We start from the raw sequence: 13667 nt of genomic DNA, 5'->3' as shown, positions 1-13667 counted from the left end.
TTGCCATTTTTTGCAGTGAACACTTACTTTTGTTCATCGAAAGTCCGCAGTGTTTAAACTTATACGTAAGTATTATGTAAAGAAGAAACAAAGTCTTATTTAATTAGCAGTTACCAGTCAGAGAGTCGCATTTACCCACTGTGGAATGAAAATACTTGATTGATTTTGAGGGTAGCGAATACAAAGTTTCAATAACTTTCAATAACTTAATTAAGTCATAACATTTTATATGTGATGTGTGGTATATTATGATAGATTTTGCAAATTTTATTCCTTTTACTATACATTTATAAATAGATACATCAAGTTTTGTTCTTACTTACATCAAAATGATCTTCACGCATTTCTTTATTGTTTGGAACGTGTATGAATAATTTGTATGGCGATTTTATCGTTGTACTTTCACATTAGGGCATGGGGGGTATGTCATAAACAAACACAGCTGTTTCGCGAGGTGTGACGTCATTCAAGACATGGCCATGACAGTCTTGGCCCTTTTCGCGGTCAATTTCAAGTTCATTTCTAAAAACTCGAAATAGTAACGTAAAAAACCTATTTTTCTTAAAATAATATCTATATTTTTGGGATGAAATAGATGCTAAGCTATAGTTTTAAACTAATTTCCAAATTATGTCAATTAGCCTATTGTGGATTATTGAAGAAGTGAAACAAATTTTATGTTATATATTTATAAAAGTTTTTAATACTTATTGGCATTTCGTTTTCAAAACTTTTGTATAAAGACATTTGAGTTTCATTCTCAATTTTGAAATTAGCATAAAAGTTTAATATGTATATGTTTTTAGCGAATAATTATGTTGGTGGGTCTAGATTTGAGAGACAGCAACTTCCTTGCTGACAAGGTATTTCTTAATTAAGAATCATTGAGCTTTTTTTGAATTGTGTTCGAATATTTTTTTGCAACGATATTATTCAAACCTTTATATTCCAATGGACTCGTTTACTATTATTATTGAACTTATTTAATTTGATTTGAACACGTTGTTTTTCTCAGGCCAATTACAATTGTTTCATCAATAACCTACTTTACAAAATCCAATCAAATTTGCTTGCCATTAAGATAGACAGATTTTTTACTCTTCATAGAATTGTATATAAAGCAATTCTCGATAAATTGTTTTTTCCCTACATGAAAATTGCTTCTTCTTGTTGTTGGTTGTTTGCTTTTTACTCGATTTCTAGTCTTGTTATTTTTACATATGTTTCAAACTATATCCAAACTCATATTTTTCTTTATGACCTTTGTGTAATTATTTCAATATTACATAGTTTATCAAGCTCAATACAGAGTGTTTGTCTTTTTTTTCACCCTTTTCTCTGTGAATTGTTTCAGCCGTGTTTTAAAATATCTCGAACTAAATTCATTTTCATTCATCATCTAACGTAGTCTAAATGATTTTTTTTTCTATTTTTAGTATTTTTATATTATTCAGGAAAAAATCGATGATCAAATGTGTTCGAAAACAAAAACAACTTTTATTTAATTAGGGTGTGTAAACAAAGCAGCTTGGAGGTTTAGTTAATATTCAGTGGCATGAAAAACAACGAAATTAAAAATGTGTTTATCAATTACCATTAAATGATTGTGTCTCTTAATACAAATTACAAAATCAAATAATTAAAATCAATTCTTTTTTGAAACATTACAGTAATCAGTAAATAAAATAAGTTTATTAGACTGTTGTTAAATGAGATAAGAAAATTTTTCAGTAAATAGAGATATTACCGGAATATGTAATTTACTTATAAAATCTAGATTGCTGTACAAACTTGTACATACGAATACTTTCAGAAGTAATGAACTATGAAAGTTACGAATATTATCAACAAACTCTTTGAACATTCAAATCTAAAATTACTTAGCAAGTTCAGGCATGCATTCGTCTACTATTCGTACAAAACGCGTGTCTAATCTAAAGACGCTGCATTGATTGTCTCATTACGAGGCCGAAACTCCGCTAGCAATACTCCTTTTCTGTCCCAAAAAACTGTGCACTGTCCGGGCAGAAATTGTTTGCTTAAACTTCACTTTTTTGAGTGATGATGAATGTCGCCATTTCAAGGATTGTTGTTTCGATTCTGGTGTGACGTAGGCCACCCATGTTTCGTCACCAGTAACAATTTGGTCTAAAAAATCTTCACCTTCATTGTGGTACCGCTCAAGTAAAGTCAATGCTCTGCCTAAACGTTGGGTTTCGTGCGAATCCGTCAACATTTTTGGACCCCAACGTGAACACAATTTCCGGTATTTCAAGTTCACGCTCACAATGCGATACAAACCACTACGAGAATATTGAGGAAAGTAGTCGCACAATGATGAAATTGTAAAGCGTCTGTTTTCTCTCACCTTTTCGTCCACTTTCTGCACCAAATCTTCATTAACGATCGAAGGACGCCCACTCCGTTCTTCATCATGCACATTTGTGCGGCCATTTTTAAATGCTCTCACCCATTTCCTTACCATTCCATCACTCATAATGTTTTGTCCGTAAACATTCACAGATCCCACGATGAATATCGATCGGTTTTACGCCTTTAGCACTAAGAAATCGTATAACAGCCCGTACTTCACAATCGGCGGGACTCACGATTGTCGGAGGCATCTTAAACACTCAGTAAACAACGTACACAATGAAGAATCAGACTGTAATGGTGTCAGTGCGTCAGACAAGAGATGTAGGTAACTAGCGCGCATGTGCGGAACGCCGATCTTGGGGTTGCGGCGGCGGAATCGCAAAACGGTACTTACTTAAAAAATATGCCTCGCAATTAATTTACCTCTATCCTACTTCAATAATCGTCAACTCCCAAATTATTTGTTTTAGGAATCCATATTTTCTTTTATTTTTTGTGAAAGTTGCACCTTGTGTGGATAGATCTGGATGAAATACCATGTATATTTTAATCGTCCGTTATTTCCCGAAGTTTCAACATTATTTCCATGAAAGTAATTAGCATTAATTGTCAATTATCAAATGACAGACAGCTTGAACTCTTTATATCTCGGCACACCTTTGGAATTTCGTGACTAAGTAGAGCAAAAGGGCGGCATTGTGTATCGGAAATTAGTTCACACATTTTCATAGACACCATAGTACATTTTAACAGTTTTCACTATCACGTAATCATGATCAGAGAAACTCTTAAATGATAAATGAAAATGTTCGCTTTTATCTACAATCCAATACTGTACATATACCTACAAATTACGTTGAAATGGTGAGTTTCTTATATTTAATTGTTTTTATCAATTCAATAAGAATAAGAACAATTTTCCTTATCAGTTTTTATATGAATCAGATTTTCGGGATTTAATTTCAAACTTGAAGTTTCTAACTCAAGTCTTGGTTCTTCTAATTATGCAGCTGGGACAGATTTTGAAAAAATGAATTCAATCACAAAAGTATAAAAAAATTCCGACCATTAAATGTTTATCAATATTGAAGTTGAAAGTCATTTTTCCATTTCTTTCCACTTACAATTTTGTATAATGAGTAGTTAAAAAGCCGGGTTTTTTAGTTAGTTGTATTTCTTTTAATTATTTTGTAATTGCTGAGCGTAAATTATAAGTTACAATTTCTTATCAACAAAAATAGTTTAAGTGGATTCAGTTCAGTGGTAAGGAAATGAATATTGTTAGTATAAATAAATTTAAAAAATGTTTATATCTACAGTATGTGTGTGTTAAGTGAATGTAAATTAGAATTAACTTGTAAACCAAATGAATAAACGTTATTTTACCCTTTTTGTGCGTACCAAAACAAACTTATTTAATAAAAGATTTCCAAGGATTTCCGTTAAATTTTCAGTCTGCTATATGCGTAGATGTTACGTTGTAATTTTACTAGTTGTGGTTTATACAAATTTCGTGATAGAACTACCAAGTTTTTATATAAAAATATAGGTGAATATTCCACAATGTCAAATTAACTATACAGTATTGAAAGTTTTGAAAAATAACTTTGAGAAAGAAAATAAAATTTAGCTAATTTTTCGATACAATAAATTTCGATAAACGCTTATTGAAAAACTTTTGCTTAGTTTTTATGTTTCATTATCAAATTAACGAATATTTTCCAAATAGTAGTACTATATTATTATTATTCAACATCTAAAACTATAATTAAACAAATTAACCTTATTTATTTCACTCTATAATATCATTTATTTTGTTCCAGTTTTGTAATACATTTAATGGCATAGATTACTGATAATATCACTCAAATTTCTTATAATGATGATTGAACTAAATGACACAGTAACATACCATATTGAATAAGGTATTTTTGATTACAATCACTTACGTAACAGGGAAAACAAAAGATATTCCTAAACTTCATATACCATCTAAATTATCGTAGTTAATTGTTGTATATAATAATGCTAATTTTTTCGCAAAAGTCGCAAAACATTTTACTTTCGTTATTCAAACGAGAAATAAGTTTATTTGAAACAAGATATTTCTGAAGGCTTCGAAGGTATGACGAATTTCTTTTATATTTTCGAAAACCTGAAAGTGAATTTTTATTCTGATGTTATAATATTGTTAATAATTATAAAATATTTTCAACATATTCTATCACTACACTTACAATAACGCGCGTTTCGATAACCAAGTTATCATCTTCGGAGACAGTGTAGTTATGATTTGGTATATCGTAGTTTTAGATTGATTTATTCGATAATCTCTACAAAAATATAAAGAAATCTGTTGATAAATATATAGCTGCTATTTCAATTTCAATTTTGACAATGGTAGACCGACAGAACTCTCAAAAAATCGGGTTTGCAGTGATAGACATTCAATCGTCAGATCCAAAATGGATTACACCAAAAGATGATGATATAGAAGAAAATGTTGATAATACAAAACCTGGTAAGTTATTGAGATTCATTTTTAATTTAATGTTTTAAAAGAAATAATGAATACTTAAGGAATATTTTTCCATCGGGTAGCTAAATAAATAAACTGATGAAACAAACGTAAAGATTCAGAATATTTTATTGGTAGCAATATCTAAATTGATATATAGGATTCGTGACAAAGTATAGAGGCGAGATTAAACCCTAGAGATTATATAAAATCCAATTTATTAGTGAAATGTAGTGAAATTACTAGATTTTCTTATTCAGTAAAGGCTCAAACGTATTTGGAAATCTCGTTTTCTGTTTTTCTTTAACGAGGTAATGTATCATCACTTTCACTTCACCTATGTTATTATTTTGATAAACCTCATCAAGAAATTGAAATCTTATAATTGTTTTAGTTGATTAATAGTTTGACGAAAGTAATTTGGGTGGTTGACTTAAAATAACGTGACACAGTAAAATTATTTTTCTAAAAATAAATAGAACTTTTGATGTGGGGATAACCACACAGACAGCGTTTCTATTCTAATTAAATATTCAATTTCATTCTAATTTTGAAAGTATTAACTATCGCGAAATATTGGGAGTATTAGTTACGCAGAATTCGTTGTTAACAGTGGTTTTTATCAATTTTTATAACAGTGTCTTGAACTTTAAAAAAAAATGGAAAAACGTAAGTACATGAAGTTTTGAATCAAATATATAAAATGTACTCTCCAATTATCTATCGAGGTAAGGCACTACCCTTTTCTAATTTTAGAACAAAAATAGCTGTTAGCATTGAACCCAACCCTATTTTATTTATATATTCCCTTCCTAATAATCAATACAAAATTCTAATGTTAATTATCGTAGTTTTATAATTTAGAATCTTAAAAAAAAATAACAAACACATATCTTAACCCAAATATTCTGGATTGACGAATGTTTGTTTTGTACGTTAGAATCTTTTAATAGATTATGGGAAAACAAAAGCAACGGTAATAACGACGAATATTTTCTCTTGAACAAATGTTCCATCTTTTTTATCGATAATATTAAATAAATTTTACAATCGCGTATATTTTCGAAAGACTCATTTATACCTACAAAGTTAGCACCTATTATCAGATAGTATATAAATTTATAGCGAACTTTTTTAAAAATACATTTCATATATCATTAATTATCATGAAACCTACACAGGTTGTTAATAAAATAATCCAGTTTATTTTAAACCGATGATAATTTACTGAAAATTGCATACATTTAGGGGAGGATGGGGGAATTGCGGACGCTGAAGGGAAATAACGCACTACATTCGTACTATCAGTCTGTTAATTAATTATTAATCTTTAGTTATACATCTACAAAAACAATTATACTTATTAAACGAGATCAATCAACAAATAGAATATTTTTAGCAAAAACAAAACCTTGTCTGTCCGTAATTACCCGTAGCACTAGGGGTACACATCATAGACAAAAATCACAAGTAAAGCCTTTAGAAGAACTTCCTGCAGTGCAGTTCTCATGAGCCCCCTCTGGTAAAAATAATGGAATCCTTTTTGTTTACTGCCCGTTTGCTACGACGAATTTGTAGAGTTGGGACCTTTATTAAATCACTAAGCGGTACTGATGAAGATTGGCTTGTCGTACTTTGGTTTAAACAGCTTCACTTATAGCATTATTCTCATTTATTTCGTCTTGATCAGGTACATTGGGAGCGGATTCATCAATAATGTTTATGTTACTAGAGGGCTGAGACTCTTGTTGAGATCTTACTTCACTAGGAATGGCGTTATTAGCTGCATCACTAATTTGAGATTCGCTATGATACTCTCTTTGGCTGTTATGATCAGGACCCACATGGCTGGTATCACATAGAGTTTCTGGTGTAATTATATCACCGAAACTTTCGAAAGTGCCCTTGAATTTATCTTGATCAACTGGGAAAATTCCACCACTCTTGAAGCCATTTATAGCTTTATCAATAGCCGAGCATCGGTTAAAAGCTTTTGTATAAAGACCAACAATATCAAAAGCTGTAAATTTTGCTCCAGGATGGTTAACCATATAGGTTTCACATTCTCTGTTGTTTGCTGTTTTTAGTGGTCCGTGAAAGGTCAAGTCTAATGGCTGCATTCTATGCGATGTATTTTTTTACGACAAAACTCGTAAGCTTTTAGACTAATATGGCTCTCGTGGTTGTCTAGAAGTAACAAAACGGGATTGTCAACCGATGGTTTAGCGAGTTCTTTAAAATTCTGGAGCCAATCAACAAATATCGATTCATTGATCCAACCAGAGTCTGAAACACAAGCTATCATGTTGCTATTACTGTCTTTCATAAGATGAGCATTCATCCTTTTTCTTTTAAAGATAAAAAATGGTGGAATGTACGAGCCTCCAGCATTAAAGCAATTCACAACTGTAGTTAAAGAACCACGTTCTGCACTGGTACATTTTCCAACCTGTTTTAGTCCCTTTGGTGCAAGAATCCTTGAATTGCTTTGTACCGTACTAATCCCAATTTCATCTATATTGTAAATTGAATCAGATTTAAATTTGTATTTAATCATGAGAGCTTTCTGATTCACAAAAAATTAAAATGCAGTAATTCTATTTATGGAAGTAGCTTCAGGCCTTCGAAGTGATATATTTGGATGTTAGCCAAAAAATTGTAATACCAATACATTCCTGCCATACCAGTTTCGTTATTGAAATTATGTTTTATGTTGTTTGCGGTGGCAAAACCGAAAGCTATCTCTCCCAGAGTAGATATTGTTATCCCAAAGAAAGCCTTACATGACTTAAAAAATAAAATCAACCAGTTCGTTTTCTTGTATTTCGTAAAAACGGATTTTTACCTCTCTTTGGTATTGTAGAATCACTTGGTCAAAAAAGTAGCTCTAGGAATACCATATTTTTCTTCCGCCTGACGAAAAGTTATCTTCTGGTCTTTTATTTTTTGCACAGCTTTTCGTAATGATTCGATGGTGTATTATTGTTATTTTTTTCTTATATATTTCCTAGGCATCTAAAAATGAGCAGTTATTGATTAATTTCATAATAGTTTATTGAATTAGGGGTAATTGCGGACGTCCGTATTTACCCCGCAAGGCTTGTCCGCAATTAACTCAACTGGGTATTTTTAAATCAAAGAGAGAAATTTGTAGGTTATGAAAACGTTCCATAAAAATAAACATTGTTGTTTCAAACTCCATTGACAAAGCTATCCATAGAAAATATCACTTTTTACCATCACTTAGTATGCAGACCTGTCCCTCGACTTAAAAACACTAAAAATTAGATCAATATACACTTTTTTTTTTAATTGTATCTACCTTTCAAACTGTGCGCAGCCGGCTGTCGTAAGTTTTTGCGTGGCACTAAAATGGCGGAAGGAAACATATGACAGCACCGGATTGCCGGGGTTGGGGGAAGGAATGAGTAGATACTTGCTAGTCCGTATTACCCCGCGTCCGCAATTCCCCCACTCTCCTCCTAGTTGTCATAACAAATCAGGGTATTCATAAGTTGTAAAATTCATGTAGAAAAACTATTTTATTAGTTATTATTCAATATTTATATATGAAAAATATCTGTCGGTAATTTCGATATACTTACAAACTTTATTGTTGATTCAACTGATAAAAATCTTTAATTGAGTACAAGTAGTAGCACATGATACACCCCTATCCAAATACCAACGCATCTGATGCATGTTAAACTACAATTCTTAATAGTTACAAAAAAAAGTGACACAATTACATACAAACAACTAAAAATAATGCGATAATATCATTGGAGGTGAAATAACATGATAAAAATATTTTTTACCCGACTGCCAGGAAGGGTTATGTTTTTAACGCGTATCTTGTATGTATGTATGTATGTAATATTCTTTATTACCTTGTATCTCCAGAACCGCTAAACAGATTTTCACATTTGAGGTATCGTTAGATTCGTTTCATTAGCCCAAGTGTTCTTAGATAGAAGACATTTAGAAAAAACCCAAATGACGGATTTTGGACGCCATGTTGTGAGGTGTAAAAAATTTTTTTACTACCAAGCATATCGAGTTGGGTATCAAAATGAAGGATTTTAAACACTGATTGTAAATATGTATATAACTTGCAGTTTTAATATTAAATGGAACGATAAAAAATAGCTAATTAAAATAATTCAGACCTGTGCGGATAGATGGCAACAGTAGGTTTTTAAAACGCGGTATCGTTGTGACTTCTTGTTATCTAAGATTAATATATTTACTACGAGGACGGACCTACGTTGTTACTATAATTATAATTGTCTTGTGCGATTTAAATATCTTTATTATTGTGAGTTGCCCCAAAACATGAGGCAAGCTGGAGATAAAACTTTTGCGGACATATTAAACAGTCTCCGCGTTGGAGAACTTACAATACAGCAGTTATCTATCATAGAAAACCGCAGAGTATCGTTGATAGGGTCATTTGACGATGGAGAAGCTGTCAGAATTTTCCCAACAACTAGACTGGTTGATGCATATAACGCGACGATGACAGAAAAGTTAGAAAAGCTCACAAAAGTATACACCGTTAGTACTGTAGACATCTCATTGGATCCTAAAACATATGGTCAAAAACCACGAGAGGAATACTTACCTGAAGATCCCAATAAAACAGGTGGTATACCAAACCAACTCAAATTAGGTGTAGGCTCTCGAGTCATGCTAAGACGGAACATCAATGTTAACCATGGGCTAGTTAACGGTGCTATGGGTGTTATCCGACGAATAGATTGGCCAGAACTACGCAGAGAGCAGTTGGAGCCGGGAGAACTGCCACAAGCAGTATTTGTGGAGTTGGATGACCTAAATATAACAGGGAACCGACCTGGTATTGGAGTCCGGATAGAGCCTTGTGCTACAGAATTTGATGCTTTACGTGGTAAAGGCAAGATCGAGCGACGAATGCTTCCCTTAATTTGATGCTGGGCAGTGACGGTGCATAAAATACAGGGCATAACTTTAGACCTAGCAGTTGTAGATTTAAGTAGAAACTTATTAGCAAAAGGTCAAGCTTACGTTGCTTTGAGCTGAGTGAAGACTCTCTCCGGACTTGCTATTAGTTCTCTTGACCCTAACAAATTGCTTAATCAACCACACGACATAAACTTATTCAAGGAATTAATCTTAACTAAAAAGACATAAATAAAATAATAATTAAAAAAAAAAACAAAAAACCCGCCTGCATGGATTACTACAATTAAAAATCAACTGAAAAGACTGAAACAAGATGAAAATTCAATGATGAGGTATTTTAAAAAAATAATGATTAGGTACTTAAAACCAGAAACATAAATTGAAACAGTACCAAACCAATGTACCTGCATATTGTGCACTTAGAAATATCAGCACATTTTTTTTGCATAAACTATTATAGTTGTTATGGATCTAAACGTATGCATGATATAATTCATCTATTAGAATATCGATTTCTTGACCAAATCATTCCTAGAAACTGCAATGTCAACTGACTGCCAGGATCATTCTTTCTGCGAGGTTTTTCAAAATTTCAGTTCTATTTGAATAAACCTATGCATCATCAATAAGATGGGCAAACAGTTTTATCAATATGTCATAATACAGTCCAAGACATTAAAAAAAGTACACATTTTGAATCTTTAATTAGCGATATGATTGAAATATCGGAATTATATCACTAATAATGTGTTCGAATATTATAACATTTTTTCTATTTCAGGGAGATTAGTAAAAGTTTACGATAACATGTCCGTATTAGAAAGATTAGTTTTGTGTCTTTCTGAATTCGGCGGTACAGCATGTTTGGTATTTTTAGGATGTTTAGGATGTACGAGTAACAGTGCTGAGCAAATCTCTTTCACTTTCGGATTAGCTATTATGATTGCCGTACAAGTAAGTCGTTTTTTAAAAGATCAACAAACAATAGAAAATCTTTTTTTAGATATTTGGTCATATTTCTGGATCCCACATCAATCCAGCAGTTACTGTAGCAGCAGCTGCCCTTGGAGACTTTCCATTGGTGAACGTACCTATTTATTTTTTAGGTCAGATTTTGGGAGGTGTCACAGGATTTGGATTAGTTAAGGTAAAGCTTAAATGCTAAATTTATTATAATTAAAATTATCGGAATTTCTATTATAACGAATATTTTTAGACGTTGTTGACGGTTCCTGGACTCTGTTCGCCATCACCAAACTCTTCATTGTCCGTTTTTCAAGTATTTTTAACCGAATTTCTTCTAACTTTAATCCTTATATGGGTGTGTTGCGGTGTATGGGACAGTAGAAACGCTACAAAACACGATTCCATATCCATACGTTTAGGTTTGGCAGTTGCTGGACTTGCAATGGCAGGTGTAAGTAAATAATATTAAATTGAATAAAGAAAACTGAAAGCAAAATATTTCATAGGGTTCTCTCACCGGAGCAAATATGAATCCAGCTCGTAGTTTTGGTCCAGCTGTATTAAATGGTACTTGGAATCTTCACTGGGTGAGATTAGAATTTTTTCTAGCAAATCGCAACTCCGCTCAAAAAGTGTCATAAGTTAAAAAAAAAAACAAACCAGCGTTTGAAATTGGTTCAACTTTCGGATGATAACTTTTTAAGTTTTCTAGCATTAAACAAGAGATTTTATAATTTTGTGACTAATGACACTTTTCATAACTTTTCTTATTTCAGGTTTATTGGGCTGCCCCAATTTTGGCTGGACTAGTCGGCGCCATTTCCTACAGGATCGTTTTCGGAAAGGAATCCAAAAGTAATGAAACATTCCCTGAACGACCCTCCAGTTAATTTTATTATATTTTATTTACGTATGTACAAATATAGATAATAATAATTGTTAGTAATAGAAATGATTTTTACGTTATATACATTGTTATATTACTTATTAAATTTTTTCACAAATTATGAAATATTATTCTTTCGGTATAATAATAATAAACTATATCGAAGATTTTCATTTAAGCAATTTCAAATAAACGAAAGTAAAATCCTTGAAAAAAAAACGAACAATTCGAAAATGGAGAAATATATTTCTATATCTATGATCCCTTGAGTTTTATGAATTAATTTAATGGTAATGGTAATAATCAAAATTTGACAAAATCTTTTCATGTTACATTACAGCAATACAGCAATAACAACTATTTATAGTACATTTGATTTCAAATTCGTTGAATACCAATGTTATTAAACACCCTATAGAAATTAGAAATTTTTAAATATGTATTGGTACGAATACATTTTGAATCACTATCAAAAAATGTAGTTATGTACAGATGAAATAGTAAAGTCATTTAGTATTTTTACTTGGAAAGTTTTTCGGGAGTTTTGAAAATTGGCAATTTTATAGATTTTAATATGCTCTTTTCAAATTTCAACTTTGCCACCTCGTATGTTTGCCGCTCGCGCCGCCATATTGAAAAAATGGCGCCCAAAAGTAGTTTTTTGATAATAACTCCTTTACGGCGCATTTTACAGGAAAATATAAACACATAAAATAAAAGTATAGGAAATTTCCTACAATTTATGTCATAATGTTTTATTCCCTAAAATTAATAGTTTCTGCGTAGGAGCGCCGTAAAGTGTAACTCAATACACGTTTCGGAAGAAATACTCATTTCCACACCACCATGAGGTAGAGAAGTCGGCGCGTTTTTTTTATCGTGGTATCCCCAGTAGGCCTAATCCACATCTGACTCACTATTTAAATATTTAGTTCAATTTCCGTCACTTTATTCTTGTTGACGGACCAGGTGTTAGGTTTTCATCGTCTTCGCAAAGTTTCAGGGATATCTGACTCGACATCTTGAAAAAAATTGTCTGATGGAGGATAATGGTTTGTCTCGTACACCTTAGACCGAATATCTTCTGTAACAATTATTGCTGTTACCTTTATAATACGCTTACGTTCCACATATATCGTTTTTCAGGATTTAGGCGGCCAAAATTATTTTATGTGATATTTATATTACAAAATAGTTACATAAAAAGAATTCTGTGTTTGGAATAACTTATCGAAATTATTTGTTGGTGCACGGTGGTTAGGCGCACCTACTTGTCATTTTTGATCAAAAAATATTTTATTCGAGATCGTAGTTGATTTCAAAGTGTTTTCAGCAGCTTCTTCCGAAAGTTGCCCTATCGGCAACAACGAATTTTCTATTATTGAAGCTCCATGAATTAAGACCTTATGCATCGTTGGAGTCATAGGATGCCAGTTTCCATGGCGTATTTATCATATTTTGCACTGTTGACTCCGAGACTTCGACGAGTGAACAAGTGCGGGAGTGAAGTGAAGTGAAAGCGGACTCAGGCAGTCAGGTGAGACCCTGATTAAACTTTCTTCTTTTTGCAGGTAGCTGTGCTTTGGCACAGCCTTTCATTTATAAGAAACACTTCTGCATGAAAGAATTGTGTTTGTTAACACAAATTTGATTGTGCAGAATTTATCCGTTCTCGAAACAGCCGTACTTGTCAGTACGGCTTGACATTTTCTTTTTAGGTAATTTCCAGGTACCCAAGCAAAATAGGAAACCGAGACAGAGAGTAACAGGCATGGAGCCTGAAAACTCCAAAAATAGGGAGAAACCCTACGACAGAGTATCGTCGATAAAACGACAAGATGAAGAGAAAATAATTGAGTTGTCAAAAATGATAACTCAACAAAAAGCTGATTATGAATTATTGGCAAAGACGATGGTACAACAAATTAAATCCCTTGAAGAAAGGATTAAAAATTCTGAAGAGAGGATTAAAAATTC

At 32.2% G+C, this 13667-nt stretch overlaps 1 protein-coding gene across 3 annotated transcripts; it reads left to right on the top strand.

Moving 5' to 3' along the window:
* Nucleotides 1–3656: 3656 nt before the first annotated feature.
* On the top strand, nt 3657–11816 carry LOC130891666 (aquaporin-like). 3 transcript variants are annotated; one of them, XM_057796534.1, is made up of 7 exons: nt 3657–3925; nt 4814–4897; nt 10620–10792; nt 10842–10985; nt 11055–11255; nt 11311–11391; nt 11581–11816. In XM_057796534.1, exons 1-7 carry the CDS (start codon nt 3847–3849, stop codon nt 11692–11694), a joined length of 876 nt encoding a protein of 291 aa, XP_057652517.1. In that variant the 5' UTR covers nt 3657–3846; the 3' UTR covers nt 11695–11816. The 3 variants fall into 3 exon arrangements, with proteins under 3 accessions (XP_057652517.1, XP_057652518.1, XP_057652519.1); XM_057796535.1 differs by having other exon boundaries at nt 3698–3925; nt 4684–4897; XM_057796536.1 differs by lacking the exons at nt 3657–3925; nt 4814–4897 and adding an exon at nt 5416–5563.
* The last annotated feature ends 1851 nt before the right edge of the window (nt 11817–13667 follow it).

Source organism: Diorhabda carinulata, chromosome 3 (genome assembly GCF_026250575.1).
Source record: "Diorhabda carinulata isolate Delta chromosome 3, icDioCari1.1, whole genome shotgun sequence".
NCBI lineage: Eukaryota > Metazoa > Arthropoda > Insecta > Coleoptera > Chrysomelidae > Diorhabda > Diorhabda carinulata.
This window is presented reverse-complemented; position numbering and strand designations above follow the sequence as displayed.